The sequence below is a fragment of the Lepidothrix coronata genome, unplaced genomic scaffold (genome assembly GCF_001604755.1).
Source record: "Lepidothrix coronata isolate B3197 unplaced genomic scaffold, Lepidothrix_coronata-1.0 Scaffold100, whole genome shotgun sequence".
NCBI classification, from domain to species: Eukaryota; Metazoa; Chordata; class Aves; order Passeriformes; family Pipridae; genus Lepidothrix; species Lepidothrix coronata.
The window spans coordinates 1,108,288-1,124,579 of record NW_016690280.1 but is presented as its reverse complement, the minus strand read 5'-3'; the positions used below and the strand labels follow the sequence as shown (position 1 = coordinate 1,124,579).

General features: G+C 50.3%; 1 protein-coding gene across 4 annotated transcripts in view; it reads left to right on the top strand.

The window, feature by feature from the left end:
- Positions 1 to 16,292, top strand: part of ARHGAP26 (Rho GTPase activating protein 26) — a 116,904-nt gene that overhangs the window by 35,367 nt on the left and 65,245 nt on the right. For all 4 annotated transcript variants that reach the window (XM_017822969.1, XM_017822967.1, XM_017822966.1 and 1 more), the window contains exon 11: positions 2,365 to 2,443. In XM_017822969.1, coding sequence (XP_017678458.1) covers positions 2,365 to 2,443 — 79 coding nt within the window. The remainder of the gene's footprint in view (positions 1 to 2,364; positions 2,444 to 16,292) is intronic.

The following is a 16,292-nucleotide window of genomic DNA, read 5'->3' as shown; positions in this document are numbered from 1 at the left end:
GTTTAAAATTCTTTGTTTTAATGTCTTGGCTAAAGAGACATAAATCCCAATATTTTATTTTCCTGTGTCTCCCTAGCTGAGCAAGAGCCCTTCCAGGGCTTTCTGCCTGGGATATCTGTGCCTTCAGCAGCAGCGTGGCTTAAACTCAGACTTAAGCTCTATCTTAAGTGACCATTCAGCTCCCCAGGTACCAGTTGCTTTGTACTTGCACAACAAGGAGCTTTGTGCCGTGTTTTGAACGTATTTGCTGTTGGATGTGGAGCATTTTCCCTGTCAGATGGGGCAATGGTTAAGTGGTTTCCTCTTCCCTTCAAAGGGAGTAAACTTCCAAACCACTAAGCTGGTGAGTATTGACTGACTCACCAATGGGATTAACAGAGATCAAGCACATTATGTCTGGTTTTCTTGGACCCGGGCTTGGTGCAAGGCTGAGCACATGGCATCCACTGGTGGGACAATGCTGAGCTGCTGCATGTGCTGAAAGCCAATGGCTAGGTGGGTTGGATGGGGAGCTGAGTCAGGGAGAGGGTTTAATCCTCTGTTCCTTGCCTGTACGTGCCACAAAGCAATAGAAGACGGGCCAAACCCACCACTTGAAAGCCCCCGTTGTTGTTTACTCTTCTAACAGAGGACTAGCTCTTATCAAGGACCAAAGGGCTTCTGCAGACTGTTGGTGCAGCTCACGTTCTCCTCCTAAATCACCCTTGGGAAGTGCAAGTTGCAAATCACCCCTCTTCCCAGGCTTTATCAGTTTTTGAGGATTTAGTTCTGAACAGAGCCTACGTGCTCTGTGGAACACTGTGGAACACTCCTGCTCTCCGCAGGCGGTTGGCAGCTTCCAAGGTTTAATCACTCTTCCCACCTTGTGCCCTGGCATCCTGGTATCCCAGAGCAGTGATTCTGACTCGTCTGCCATTCTGGAGCCTTCTGTTTTGCCATGAGTGGGAAGAGCAGTGTCAGAGGTGTGTCATAGTTCCCATGGATGAAACCCCAGGAGCAGAGAAGCACCAGCAGCCCCCCCGAGCCTGCTGAGCCACGCGACGCTCGGGCCGTGCCTGTGTCTCCCCGTTGCCAGGGATTCTGCCTGCTCTCCTCCAGCAGGAATAGCTGCTGTGCTCTGCTAATGCGTCTGAAAATAGCCCGTGAGGAAGCAGCAGGGCTAGAGCAGGCACCCAGAACAGATCTCACTGTCTGGCTGAGCCTGGGGGCTCTGCCCAGCCCTGCTGGGGGGAGCAGCAGTGGCGCGGGATGCAGCCACCCCTTAGGAGCTGGAGACCCAGTTCAAAGACGTGATGCTGAGGAGGTGCAGCAGTAGCCGGGCTGTGTGTGTGGATCAGCTGGCTGTGGGATGAGCTGGGATGTGGAGATGGAAATCCTGACAGCTTGCAGCCAAGCGAGGTGCAGTGAGTCGCCAGCCCACGGCGTGGGAGCACAACACTGGCTTCAGTGCAAACACGCACCATAACTGAGGTTGTGCAAACACTCTCCAGAGTGTTAAATACATCCTGACCTTGCTGGTCGTGCTTATCAGAGCACGTAATTGAGGTTTAACTCCTTGCATGGAAAGGATGTAGCGTCCACTCCGAAGCGTGGAGGTGGCATTGGCCCTCAGGCGAGGGCGGGACCAGTGCTGTCCTCTGGCTCCTGTGCTGTGTGTGCAGCGCTCAGGCCTTTCCCCTTCTCATTACAATAAATGAGCCATCATTTTCTGGAGGCTGGATTTACAGGGCAGCTCAGGGCTGTTGTGTGTGTGTGATGGCAGGGGCAGGACCAGCACCCTGGGGCAACCAGGGCTCCTGCAGTGCTCCCCTGCTGCTGGAGGGGTGCACAGACCAGAATCACTGCTGCCTGTGACAGGAGGGTATGGGCAGGGTCAGGGCACTGGCACAGCCGTGCTGGCACCAACGTTCTGGGGATGTAATGCTTCTCGCAGCAGAAGGTCCCCTCCATGAGCTGGTGCATGGGGTGGTGGTGGGACATGGAGGGCTGGGATGTGTGGGGCTCCTGCTTGCTTGGTTACCTTCCTTGGTTACCTTCCTTGCCTTCTTCTGTTGCTGGATGGACCTTCTTAGCCCGGGGCAGGCTGAGGGCCAGAGGAGGAATTTGGCATCCAGCTCTTACACTAAACCCACTGGAAAGGTGTGTCAGTCATTGGAGATGTCCTCTGCTTGCTGGCTGATCCTGGTCAGGACCTGCAGGGATGTCCATGGAGAGGTCAGGCTAGGCTCAGCCCCATTTGCTGGGACTTGGCTAGAAAGAAGCTTGTCCTCTTTCCCTCTTCTTCTCATGGGAAATTTATCTTTGCTTATTTTATTTTGCTTTCCATCCGGCAGTTTATTTACAGCGTCCCCTTTCTCTCTGCAGGCCGGGCGTCATCACCATGCAGGCGCTTTCGGAAGAAGACCGGAGGCTGTGGATGGAGGCAATGGATGGCCGGGAACCGGTGAGCAGAAATATTACCCCAAAAGCAGAGAAAATTGTGGAGAGCTTCTGGTAGCCCAGGGCAGATTGTTTGCTGCGGATCCCGCTGTCACGCAGCGCCTGGCAGCCGGTGTGAGAGCTGTATCTGTGGGGCAGCTCCTGCCTCCTGCCAAGAGAATAGTTTAATCCCTTGGTTAAATATTTGAGGTAATACTGTATCTCCTGTGCTTGAATTGCTTGAAGGTGCGGTGGAGAGGAGGAGGGTAGGCTTGGCCAGCACAAACACGCTGCTCTGCCGTGCTGAAAGGAAAACATGGCAAAAAGAGCAGTGGAAGGAAATATGCTGTAGATTTCCAGGGCTTTTTGAGTCCTGCAACTCCTTGGCAGCCGTTTCTCAGTCTGGTAGAGAATTGCACGTTTCGTGTGAGCGGAGGAGCGTGGCCCCTGTTCCCCGTGTTTGCTCTTGCCCTGCCAAAGGCTTCCTCACCTCTGGAAGGGATTCTGGAGTTTTGCAGGTTGTTAGTTTTTGTTTTTGAATGCGTTTTCAAACCTTCCTGCCGGCTCGAAAAGTTGGCCGGTTCCAAGCGGGTCCCTCGGAGGGTGCAGGTGCTGGTGTGGCCCATCCTGGCTTGACATGGGGGCTCTCCCATGGCACACACAGCACCACCAAGCAGCCAAGACACCAGCCTGTGACCTTCATTCCTTGGCGTGGCCAAAAGCATATCAGGACACGGGAAGAAGCCGTGCACAGAACCAGAGCAGCCCAGGCTGTTCCATGACAGCTCATGTGGTTTGGAGTTGGGTGTCTGTGCTCCAGGCTCGAGTCAGGCTCTGGCAGTTGGAGTGGAGTCCATGTGGCAAGCGGGGTGTCAGATCCCAGCAGGGCCCACTGCCACAGACTGGTACTGGTTTGAGCAAATCCCCCCAAATCCATGGAAGGGTTCTTATTTACCACAGAAAATGTTCATTGAAGCCAGGTGAGGTGTGGATACGTGGGGTTGTTCGGAGAGTGCTGGAAAGCACGTGCTGGGCTTAATCAAGCACTTGCTTTTAGAACATGCAGCGGTTCAGAGATCAGGAGGCTAGGTGTGGGAGGCTGCTGCCCTGCATTTCAGGGAAAGGATTGCATTGTGGATTACAGCCAGGTCCCAAACTGGAATCGTAGATCCATCACGTAATTCAGATAGGACAGGAGCTCATGAGGTTTCTAGTCCAACCTCCTGCTCAGAGCAGGTTGCTCGGGGTGTTACCTGGTTGGGACCTGAGAACATCCAAGGGAGGAGAGGGCACAACCTGCCTGGGCTCAAACCTGGCTGCTTCCCTGGCCTCCTCGTCCCCTGACTGAACCTCTTCTGTTTGAATTTTCACTTGCCCAGAGAACCTGTGGCTGCCCCATCTCTGGAAGTGTTCAAGGCCAGGTTGGACTTGGCTTGGAGCAGCATCGTCTAGTGTAAGATGTCTGCCAATGACAGGGAGTTGGGACTGGCTGAGCTTTAAGGCCCCTTCCAATCCAAACCATTCCATGATTCGATGAATCTGTGACAGCCTCTTGCTCCCTTTTTCAATCATCTGTTGAAACCTTTGCTTGGGATGACCAGCCAGCTCCTCCACCTTGACTCTTGAGCCCTGGGAAAGCTGTACTGAGATAACCCTCTCCAGCTCCAGGTGCCAGCTGTCTTGATCCCTCTTAAATGAACCCCTGCTTTGATTCTGGCTGCACCCGGAGACCAAATAGATAATATTTTCCATTTCTTCAGAAGCAAAATGTACATTGTTGCTCCCAGTCTGAGCGGAGCCTTGTCCTCCTCCAACCTGCTCACCTGCTTCCCACTGCCCACCTCCGCTGGGAGCTGCTGTTGCAGGGATGGGAAACCCAGTCACCTGCAGCAAGAGCTGCCAGAATATGGTCATCCAGTTGTGTGTTGACCTGCGGATGTTACCAGGAGGTGACACAAGAGCAGAGCCACTCTGTAGAGGTGCAGACAGAGCTTTTGGGTGCTTGCAAAATGCTGTGCATGTGAAAGGAGCTGTGGAGCAACCAGTACAGGACTGCCTGGATTATCCTGTTCCAGAATGTGGTTATGAGAACTCCTTCAAAGACACGCAGGTCTTCGTGCCGCCTGTGTGTTGCTGTTCCTCTCTATCGTGCCCATCAGCTGAGGGCAGCCTGCTCATCCAGCGTGTCAGGGGTTGTGGCTGCGCATTAATGCAACACTTCATGGCACTTAAATGCTAATGGCTTAAACTGGCCTTCCAGGTGTGGAGTGGGAGCCATGGGAACACAGCCCATATGGAAACAGATCCAAGAGGCACTTTACTGAGGAAGGTGGTGCGTGTTGACAGATGAGGCACCTCCTTGTCCTCAGATATCCTCCTCTATCCATCAAAAATGGAGTTGTGGGCTGTTCTGTTTGGGTTCTTATCTCGCAACACCAGGGTGTGGTGTGTTACCTCTCCACAGAGATTTCCTTGAACAAGAGACAAGGATTTAACCTTTAAACTCCTAGAAATATCCATCCTGTGCTTTGACTGTGTTTCTGTAACCAAAGAACCCTACTGGAAAGGATGTCTGGTTTTCCCTTTGACTTGACTGTTGAGTGTGGGGAAGGCTTGGCACAGTGGGGGCAGTAATTCCATGTGCAAATTCAGACTGTGAAGAGATTAACGTGGACTGGAGTTCGTTTCCTAATTATAATGAAGAAAGTAAACCCAAATGTCAAATTACATCTTAGTGAGATCTAAACATAGAATGTGACTGCATTAGCCAAGACATTTGTCACAACTTGAGAAGATTTATGCTGTATCTCACAGCCGGAGCAGCCTCCAGACAACTCTCATTGCGCCGTTAACTCTTACCACTTGTTATTAATTTGGATAAACCCCCTATGTTGACTTTGGGTTTTCTTTGGTATTACAGAAGCTGGAAATAGGAGAAACTGCTAACTCCCTGACGGGTCAGTGGTGTTTGGTTTTATTAAGATACTGAGGTCAGTTTCCTATGGATTTTCTCCTCTGGTGATGAAGTTTGCAAATGCGGATGGTGGAGGCCAGAGTAATTCTGAAACTTCCTTAGAACCTGAGTCAGGAATAAAAGCTATGTTGGCTGATGGTGGTTGTGGTGGGCTGCAGGATTAGGAGAGGCACAAATTAGACAGTGTGTTTTGTAGCAAAGAACAAGGTAAGCGTTTTGGTAAGGTTGTGGCTTTCTTGCCAAGCCTGTAGCTAGAGTGGAAGAGGAGGCTCAAGAGAGACTTTATCCCTCTCTACAACTGCCTGACAGGAGGGGGGAGCCAGCTGGGGGTCAGGCTTTGCTCCCAGGGAATGAGGGACAGGACAAGAGGAAATGACCTTAAGATGTGCCAGGGGAGGTCCAGGTTGGACATCAGGAAGAATTTCTTCCTAGAAAGGGCTGTCAGGCATTGGAAGGGGCTGCCGAGGGAGGTGGTGGAGTCACCACCACTGGAGGTGTTAAAGGATTGACTGGGTGTGGCACTCAGTGCTCTGGTCTGGTTGACAAGGTGGGGATCCGTCACAGGTTGGACTTGATGATCTTGGAGGTCTTTTCCAACGTAAATGATTCTGAGACTCTGTGCCAGCCCGGAGAGATGTCGGTGCCCTGCAGCTGCTCCCCACTAGATGGCAGCTGAGACCGGCCACTCATGGCACCTGTGACGTGGGGCTGGGCCAGGACCCCCCCACACTCCCGGGCTCTGCGGCGTTGCTGGGGCTGCCCCTCACCCCTGTCCCTGGGACTGGATGTCTGAGGGAGGGACGTGCCCCCTGAGCCTGCCCCCAGTTCCTGCATTTAGGCTGCTTGGGGTGGGGACAGCGCTTGCTTCCCAGCTTTATCCCTGAAACCCAGCACAACCCCAAATCAGAGCCATTTCTCCCTCCTACCACTACACAAGAAGCCGATAGTTTTGGGATGGCAGCGTTTAATCTGGGTACACTGAGGGAAGGAGATCTTTAGAAGGGTACACAGACCTTCAGAACCTGTCAGGTCTCTGGGCTTCTCCCTCCACAGCCATGGGTGTCTTTCCCCTCTCCCTGCCCCTCCATGTCCCCCCGGCCTGAGACTGAGTGGTTCCACGGTGACCACTGCCACCGTTCTGGGAACCATGCTGTGGTGGTGGTGGTAGTGGTGGGTTTGGGTTGGTGAGAGGAGCAGAGGTGAAGCAGCAGCAATGTGGTCGCATCTCTCCACCCACTGCCAGCCTGGGACTGTGGGGCAGGACTCCCTTCCCTGCGGGTTTCCCACTCAGAGTCTCCATTGGTTCATCCACATGGACTGGATGCAGTGGCTCTCCAGAAGCTCTGGCCATGCAGCGAGGCTGGTGGTGATGGGTGGGATGATGCCTCTGGAGCTCCCCATCCCGTGGTCCTGTTCCCAGACCCGCAGCCACGCTCCTGGTGGGACAACAGGTCAGTGGTCCAGGAGCTCCTTCACCCCTGCCACTCTGGAGATGCTGTGTGGTGTTTGTGTGCCCAGCAGTGACAGCAGAGCCCAGCCCCGCATTCCTGCCCAACGCACATCCCGCCTCCTCCTTGGATATTGCTGCTGGGAATTCTTTCTGAAATTGTTTTTCATTTTCCTTGTCTAATTATACAAAATGGTGAGGGATTTATTTCCCAATGGAAATGATGTCTTTTGAACTCACTCCAGTGCTTTCAACCTCAGCATTCCTGTCATTTTGGCTCATTCAAAAAATAAATTAACTTGAAGGACTTTGGTTCCAGCGCCCATGTGGCTGCTGGGGAACAACCTTGCACCCACCACACCCCTTCCCAACCCCCCTCACACTGGGCTGGGACTCACTGGAGCTGCAGATCTGCTTTACCTTTTTAATTCACTCCATCTAAGTTGTCAGAGATGGCAGAAAAATCCTCACCCAGAGCATCTTTTTGTACAGACGGTGTCTTTGGCTGAGTTCTCTTTGCACGGGGAGCCCGTGGACAAGTGTTGGAGTGATCACCGTGTTCTTCCCCCTGCTCTCCTCGGGGCTGGGTCCGTGTCTGTCTCTCCAGCTTGTTTCCTCACAGCCTTTTCCATGCTGATCTTTGTATGCTCCCGATCCCACAGACGTGTGTTTTTGTCAGCTTTCTGGAGAAGATGTTTTTATTGTGTACACTTTATCTTGCAGGTTTTCATGGCCTTCGTCCTGCCTGGGTTTGTTTTCTTATAGCAAATTTTTTTTTTGTTCTCCATGACCTGAGTCATTCCCATTGTTGCTTTTTCATCTCCCTGTCTCTCTCTCTTTGCTGAACAGAACGTTTTTTCCCCGCTCTGCCTGCTCTTAATCTCTAAGTTCACCCAGTGAACTTTCCCTGAACTGGAGCTCAGTCTCTCTATGCTTTGGGAGCATCCGTGCTGCCTCCCAGCACAGCACCACTGCCTCGGTGGAGCCACACTGGTGGTGAGTCCCACTGGGCCCCAACCTGGCCCAGGGGAGCTCCTGCTTGGCCTATTTTTGCATCCCAAACTTCAAGATTATTGCCCCAAAAAATGCTTAGTCTTTTTTGGAGACAAGGTGGTAGCAGAGGATCCTCAGAGAATCAGCTGGAGCTTTCAGATGGAATGATGCATCACATTCCATGTTAGTTCTTGTATCACATGCTCTTCTCACTGTTCCCTCCCTCTCCCTCTCCTCTTTGGTAACTCATTTAAGCCTGTAATAGCAGTAACTTTACATGGAGTTCATAAGCTTTTATTTTGCTTCTAAAGCACTTAAGCCAGTGAGGTCTTAAGCCTTGACTTCAGGCTTTTATTCCTGGTTCCAACAACTGCTGCTTCACTGGCTGTCATCTCGCCCAGCCACAGTCACCACTGGCTGCAGGCTGGCAGGTTTTGCCCTTTTCTTAAGCTGCTTGGCTGACAGAGAGAACAATACTGAGAGAAGCATTCTAGATGATTTTTAAAAGAGAAAAGAGCCTTCTGGATTGCTTTTACACACCTAAAAATGCTGTGCCACTCAGTTTTGGCAAGTTTGTGACCTCTTCTTCCCGCTGTGTTGTTGGGGATATACAGGAGTAGAGCAGTAGCTCTCCTGTGAATACCTCATAATTTCTTTAATGCATTCCTTGCTCTTCCTTGGGGGTCTGTGCTGAAGAAATTGGCTACGAACATTTGGCTTTGCCTGAAAATGGGTTCAGTTGGTCCCAGGAGACCAGCTGGGTTTCACTCTCCCTTTGGCAGATGATGTTGGCTCTGCTGCACGTCTCCTCCCATGTTGTGCCACTGCTGATACCCCGCAAGGGAAACTTGCAGAGGGGTGAGAAATGGGGATGTGAGTGTAGGTCCCATCAGCAATCCACAGGACATCATACAACACTCATCTCCCCTGTGGGACACCCACCAGCTCTGCTGCACTATGGGTTTGGGGTTTTGGGGGTTCAGGCCAGAGGTGAGCGTGGTGGTGAGAGGTGGGTTGAGTTTGCAGAGTTCCTGGGGAATGGTGGTTAATTGAACCTGGATTGCAGCACAGTGTGTGGAACAGGACGGATCAGCTGCGTGTGGCAACTTGTTTGTGAGTCTGGGCCTGGAGAGGTGAACCAGCCTAAGGGAAGGGTGCAGAGGGGTTGCATCCAGGGATTTCGTTGCATAGTTTGGTGAGAACTTGCTGTCCACCCTTTGGCTGTGCTGGCACCTCTGTAGGGAGGCACAGAGCCTTGGCTGGAGTGACAGATCAAAGAGTGTGTGCTCGCTTTGCTTTCCTCTCTGCTCTTCATCACCTCTGCTTAGAATTATTTGATCAGGCAATTCAAGAAACATGTAGAAATTCAGGGAATAGCTTGTTTTCGGAGAACAAACTCCCCTGACAATTTGAATAGACTATTAAGAGTATTGTTTCCTACTTTAAATTAAAAATTAAAGTGAATGTTTCATTGTACAATGAGTTGCAAAACTGCCCTCTTCCTTTATTTCCTACTTTATTGGTTCTTACATTTGGTTTTAAGCAGTAATTTCCTGTCCTGCTGCAGCCCCACCACTGTCCATGACCCAGGGGTTTTTCGTCTCCCAGCTGCAGCCCCAAGAGAAGGTCTGTCCTTTGAAACTCTGTTTTAATCATCTTATTTCTGTCCTTCTGGTCTCTCTGTTGTTCCACCCTTGATTTGCCATTTCTGGCAGATCCCTATGCAGAGCTGGGAAGCTGGGCTCTGGCAGGAGCAGGATTGGGATCAGGAGCCCGAGCCAGCAGGCTCAGGCCACACCAGTGTGCAGGTGGACATGTCCCACGCTGTCCCTCAACCAGTGTTTGTTGGATGCCACATGGTAGAAATGCTGCTCACGAGTGCTGTGCAGCTGCGAGTGCTGGGTACGTGCTGGGGTGAGTGATTTCCCAGAAAGGTTATTAGTTTTGTAGAATTTCAGGTTCTGTCTGGAAGGGGGTAAACATCCTGCTGCAGTTTTGGAGAGGGACAACCACCATTTAAGCCTCCGTCGGGCTGGCTCCCAGCTCCAGGGAGGAACCCTGTGCTGTGTCCCAGGGCTGCTCTGAGAAACCCTCTGCAGCCACCCTGGGCTCACAGGGGTCTCCCTGGGAGCAGAAGGATGGAATTGTGTCCCCTTTCTGCTGCCTTTCCTGGAGCCTCAGCCACGTGGCTGACCCAGGTGTCCCCCACCAACAGCTGTGCAAACGGGGGACTGAAAGTGGTCTCAGCTCAAGGACTGCACAGTGTTTAAACCAGCAGCCAGTGGTAGTTTAACCAGTGCTGGCACTAAGCCACCAGCGTTGTTCGGAACACCCGGGCAGTGTCAAACCTCTTTCGCAGAGGAGGAGCGCCAGGCATGGCTGTGTTACAGTTATTTTAAAAATAAAGATGACACTGCCATTTAAAATTAGGCTGGTTTTGATGTGTTGAGAGCCTGCGTTTGTCAGCAGACGTTGGGAGGAGGAAGGGTGTGTTTGCTGGCTGGGGCTGGCTGGGCTCCAGGGCAGAGCTGCTGGAGGAGGATGTGCAAGTTGTTGCTCAAGCATCCTAGAAAACTTAGGGGAAGCTTAGACTAATAGAAGTCTTCAGTTTTAATCAGTCATTTGAGTGATCCCAACATATCTGCTCTTCTGGACTTGCCTAAAAATGCTGCTCTGGGAAACTTTAGGCGCTTTAGTTATTCCAAAAATGTATTTTACTGAAGCAGTTGACCTTTAGCTGCATTATTCTGAGGCTGCCATAGATCTGACATGCTCTGCTCTGTTGCTTCCACATAACCCCCAGAGTAGGTGCTGCTGGATTCCCTTTCTGCAGTTACGCATGGGAAGTTGACAGTTTGACCCAGGTAATTTTTTCCCTTAGTTTGACCCAGGTAATTGTTTCCTTGGGTGACAAACATGGTGGGTTATATAACTGAGCTGAGCTAAGCAGCCCAGCTGGCTGGCAGGGAGCCCGGCCGGCCTCGGCTCCGGAGGCCCTTGGGAATGCCTGCACTTGTAATAAAACGTGGGCTTGTTTTTAATTAGAACCATCCTTTAGTTCAGCTCCGAGAGACAGGAGAGCAAGACCCGTGTAGAGGATTCAAGCCCCCAGATGCTTCACTTCTGATAGACTTCTTTTCTTCGTCTTTTAATCAGGCCCAGAGTGTGAGTTATGAGCTGAAATTTATGTTGGAAGGAAGGAGGAGGAGACAGAAAGGGGGACACAAGGTGGGAGATGACTCCGACAGTGATGAACAGTAGGTTGGGAGGAAAGGAAGGAAGGAAGGAAGGAGCTGCCAGGGTCCCTGGCCACCCTCTTCCAAATGAACAGCCTCGTCTGAATGACATAAACCAGCATTTCACAGTGGGTTTCTGCTGCCCTGCCAAGTTCTCCACTTGGGAAGCAAGGCATATTTTTTCCTCCCCTGCCGCTGCAGGGAGGTTTGCAGGGATGTGGGCTGGGAGAGATCATACTCCTATCGGTATCCTTCTGGCTCGCAGAGCAAGGAAGGTTATTTCTAACCACAACACAGTGTAGTCTAGCTCTGAAAATCCTGCTTGTACTACAAAAACCTGGCTGTCGGACAAAAATAGAACAGGGTTGATAAGGCAGAGCCAGAAACAAGGGCTGATTTCATCAAGGTTGCCAGGTGTCCTGCTTTTAATAAGGAAATAGGCTTTTTGTACATGATCTGCCCTGCTTTGCTGGGATCCTGCTACTGGGCTGTGTCCCAACGCAGCATCTCTGCAGTGCTGTGCCAAGCGCGGGTGTCAGGTGCAGAGGATCCTGGCGTGGCACATACCTGTGCCATCTCACTCTTCTCTTCTCCTTTATTCCTTTCTATCCTTCCTCTTTCCTCTTCCCTGTTGCTGTGGGCACAGGATATAGGGTGTCCTCCCCTCCCCAGGCTTGTTTGTGCCATCTCTGAAGGTCTCCCTGGGTGGTCAGAGGCTCTGGCCCCACTCTGGGCATCCCTGTGTGCACCATGGATATGGCTCTCTATGGGATATGCTCTGGAGCGCGGGGACACGATCAGGTGCATCGCTGGTGTCCGAGTGAGGAAGACATTAAGAGGAAAGACTTGTTCCAAGTGGATCTTCTGTTGTAGGGCAATTAACGGGTGGGAAAAGGGATGTATGAGAGTTCCATCCCGTGTTTCCCAATGCTGGGCTGAGTGAAGCCTTGTGCAGGGGCTCTGCTGGAGCTCCAGGGTGCTTGGGGTGCTGCAGACACCCCCCAGTGCCAGCTGAGTCAGTCAGAATGGCTGGACACCAGCCTGGTTTTCAGCCCATTTTCCCTTTTCTTTTATAAAAGGGTTACAAAGCACCCACATGGAATGTCTGTGCTACTCCTGCCCATATCTTCCCAGCCCATCCCGGGTGGCTGGGAAGCCACTTGGGCTACCAAATCTGAGAGAATATCTATTTATACCCTTTTGGCTTGTGCATCTTCTGAGCTGAAAGTCGAAAGATTCGTTCCTGGTTGTTTTGAGGATTTCTGAATATGAATCACAAGGAAATTGCATAATACTGCAGCATTTCCTCCCATTGCTCTGGGCCTTGCAAACACTGTGCTTCTCCAGGGAGACCAGGGAATTCTGGCAGGACTGGCCCCTTCTGATAGTCCAAATGGAAAGTCTGGATTGAAGGGAAGGTCCCGGCACAAGTGAAAGAAGTGTGAGGTCGAATCTTCCACTCCAGGGTATAGTGCTTGAAATCCTTCTCAGATGGAGGTTTCGCTCCCTCCAAACCAGGTCTGCTGGCCTCTTGGTTTCCTTAAACTTTCCCTGTTCCCTCTGAGAAACTGGACAATTCTTTCCTCTAGATTTTAGCCATTGTGCAGAATTTCACGCTGATGTTGGAACCTGAAGGATTTTTGGAACTGTGCAACCTCCAAGGGATGCAGCTTAGGTTGGGCCATTTTGGATTTTAAATTTTAAATGAGAACTTGCTTTTTGTATGAAATATGTGTTCACAGAAAGTTCATGGCACCCCTACAAGTGTCTTGTGGAGGTAAATGGACACTATGGGCAACAGTGTGACCCCTGAAATGAGGAAATAAACATTAAATTACCTAACATCATCTTTTCGTAGTTCCCCTTCCAGCCCCCAGCTACTTCCTTTTCCTTTTCTTTTCCCACAATCCAGTTTCATCCCAAACCACCCACACACCCATTTGTCCTTTGCACACTCACATGTGCGATTTATTTAGGATCAGGTTGGAAAACTGATGGATCAGATTCTTCTTGGTTTATTTGTGCACAAGCAGAAAGTGCCATCAGATGATGAATAGTGGCTGTAGGACTATTTTAGGCTCTGTATGGTGGGCATCAGTGCCCGTGGAAGTATTTTAGGCTTTGTGTGGTCGCTGTTGGTGTCTATAGAGTATTTTAGGCTCTGGATGGTGTCTCTAGAGGTGTTTTAGGCTCCTGATGGTGACTGTCAGTGGCTGTAAGGGTATTTTAAGCTCTGAATGATGGCTCTTAGAGCATTTCTGATTAGGAAAATCCACAGCTGATGTTTGAGTTACCCACAGCTCCAGTGTTGTGTGTATGTGTGGTAATGGCAGGACTGAATTTGGAGGGGGCAGGAGCAGATGCAGTGTCTGCGTTGCTGCCTCTGCCCAAACTTTGGTGCACATGAAGTTGGGGATGTGGATTGAGGAGCAAGCACTCTGCTGTGGCTGTAGGTGGATGAGAGTGAGTTACCCTCTGGCTCAAATCACCGGCTCTGAGGGAGCAGGATGGCTGGTGGTGCTTCCCAGGCTATGTGTTCCCCTAGCACACCTTTGAACATTGCAGACCTCTTAATCATCCCTATAAAACCATTTCCTCATTTTATGGGAAGTGTATATTTGGTGAAATAATCTCACCAAAGGAAATAACTTGTTCTTTGATGAATTATCTTAAATATCAAGTTCATAATTGAGCACAGTGCAAGTGTCAAAGTAGTCATGAGTTGCCACTGCTGTTGTGCTCTTATAAAATTTATCCTTCTGGATTACTTAGAGATGCATCTTAGAATTTTTCAATAATAGCTCATAAAGGCCTTGTTTAAGCCTCCAAACAGCAGTGATCCTACAGGAATGAAACAGCAGTAGCTTCTTCTGATAAAAAAGATACAGTCTGGTTTTGTTCAGGATATTTGGCCATCTACAGTATGAATTTAGGAAACTAAATTCAAGTCATCAAGGTCTGCAGATTTTTCACTAGGTTAATATATATTTTTTCTATACACATCACTTCTGAAACTGCCCAGTAAAGATATTTTGGCTCTGAAGATACACTCAAATGGGAATAATTAGTGAGAGGGTGATGTTAAAGCATCGCAGCGCTGCAGGGCAGGGATTTGTCTGCACGTTAATCACTAGCCCCAGTTCTGAGTTTTATAACCCAGCCTGTTCCCACACGTGTCTGTGGGACATGGGCCCTTCACCTCTGAGTGATGTTCTTTCCCTCAGATTTCCCACCCTTTGTCCGTGACTAATACTGAAAAGTGAAAGAAGCTTTTTATTCCACTGCAAGCTTCCTGGGTTTAGGTCTGTTTTCTCCAAAGTGTGTTAACAACAGGAAAACAGTGTGTGGGTATAAAAATACACTTATTTAATGGTGTTTTATTGTCTGGCTCGACGCTGGGTGATGTGTGTGTCTGCAGAGCTCCTGCCTGGCCTTTTTCTGTCCTTGGCAGCCCTCCCACGTTGGGTGTTTGTTGGGTGCTGTCACTCTGTGAGGTGTCACCGTGCCATCCCTTCGCGTTTACCTGGCACAAGCGTCGGAGCCCCGTGTCCCGGTGCTGTATCCTGTGTGAGGCAGCCCACAGCCAACATGAGCATGGGAATTGCATGCAGACATGCAAGAGAGAGGATGTTGGGTGGGAAAAAAATCAAATCCAGCCCTTGGCAGTTGTTTGGAAGAGGGTCCAGAAGAGGTTTTCCAGGACCATGTGTTCCCAGCTGGGTGCCCATCTCTCCTGGGACAAGAGGTGCTGCAGGCCCGGGCTTGGTGCTGTGTGTGTAGTGTAGGGAATAGAAGGAACCTCTTTAAAATTCCACACCCTTCTGCAGGGGGAGGTTGGTCCTTCAACTGACTGTGTTATATGTGAGGCTTAATCTTCAGAAGCATCCTTGTGCCTTAAGCCTGTGCTGTAAGCATATTATCAGAGCTGTTTTGGAAAGAATAGAATATTAACGTCCCGAGAGCCAAGCTGGGTAGGAGCCCAAGGGTTTGTCAAGGGGGCAGATGTGACCTTTGGGGCACTGGACAAGCCTCACTCTTGGACTTCTTGGACCTCTTACACAGCAGCCCCTTCCTCAAACTTGGAAACTTTCTCTTATCCTGAAAAATCGCTCTCCAAAAGATTTGAGGCAGTATAGGAAAAGTATTTATTTTAAAAAGTAATGCTTTTCTTGGAAAACAAAAGGATATTACAGATTTGGGGCTTGTTTAAAACCCTGATGATGTAGAGTGGTGTTAATGGATTAACACAGACGATGGATTAAAGGTTTGTCCTCAATAAGATGGATATAGGATCACAGTATCTCCTTGTTTTATGGTTGCACTTGACCTCTGCATGAAACTTCCTTCTCATTTTGTGCACACTTTGCAATTAATGGCATAAGCATGTTGTTTCCTTACCTGCCCTTTTCCCTTGTTTTAGGAGCAGTCTCTGGTGATTAACAATCTCTATTGTTTCATGGATCCAAACTGGAACAGCGAATGCGCAGGGTGATGATCTCCCTGTATCTGATGTGCTGTGCACCATGACTCGAGCAGGATGGTTTGGGCTGGAGGGGACCTTAAAGCTCGTCTCATTCCACCCCCTGCCATATGCAAGGGCATCTTCCACTAGGTTAGATTGCTCCAAGCCCCATCCTTCACTGTATATAGTGTTACCTGTATGTCTGGGGTGAGCCAGGGCACGAAGCCCGCTTGTGATCCCAAGGAAGGGCCATGTGTCTCCAGGCCTTTGAGTAGAGTCACCTCAGGCTTTGTCCCTGGTCCCTTCAACAGAGGCTGGAGAGAAAAACCTCCTTAGGGAAGGCTGACAGCATGGCTGGGGCTGCTGGGCAGTACCATGGGCAGGGGAACCAACGAGTGGTTTCCTTCCCTCTTTTCACATATTTTATTTTCTTGATATAAACACTGTTCCTAGAGGAAAACTCACTTGCTGACTGCAGCTGGTTTTGCTGCTGAATCATCCCCCGCTTGCCAGATGTGGCCTGATGGATTTTCTCCTGCAATTAATTGTCTCTACTTGGTCTTGCATTGCATAGCCAAGTGCCCTGAGAGGGAGGGAGGGGAACTATCCTAGTTCCTTGGAACTATCCTAGGAATTAGCTTGAAGGGTCGGTCTCTGCCCAAACCCCTGGTTTTGAGCTATTCCATTAGATTTGTGCTTCCCAGAGGGTGTCCTGGGTGGCAGATCTGATCCAAGGTGTCCTGCTGCCCTCTGGCTGGTGCC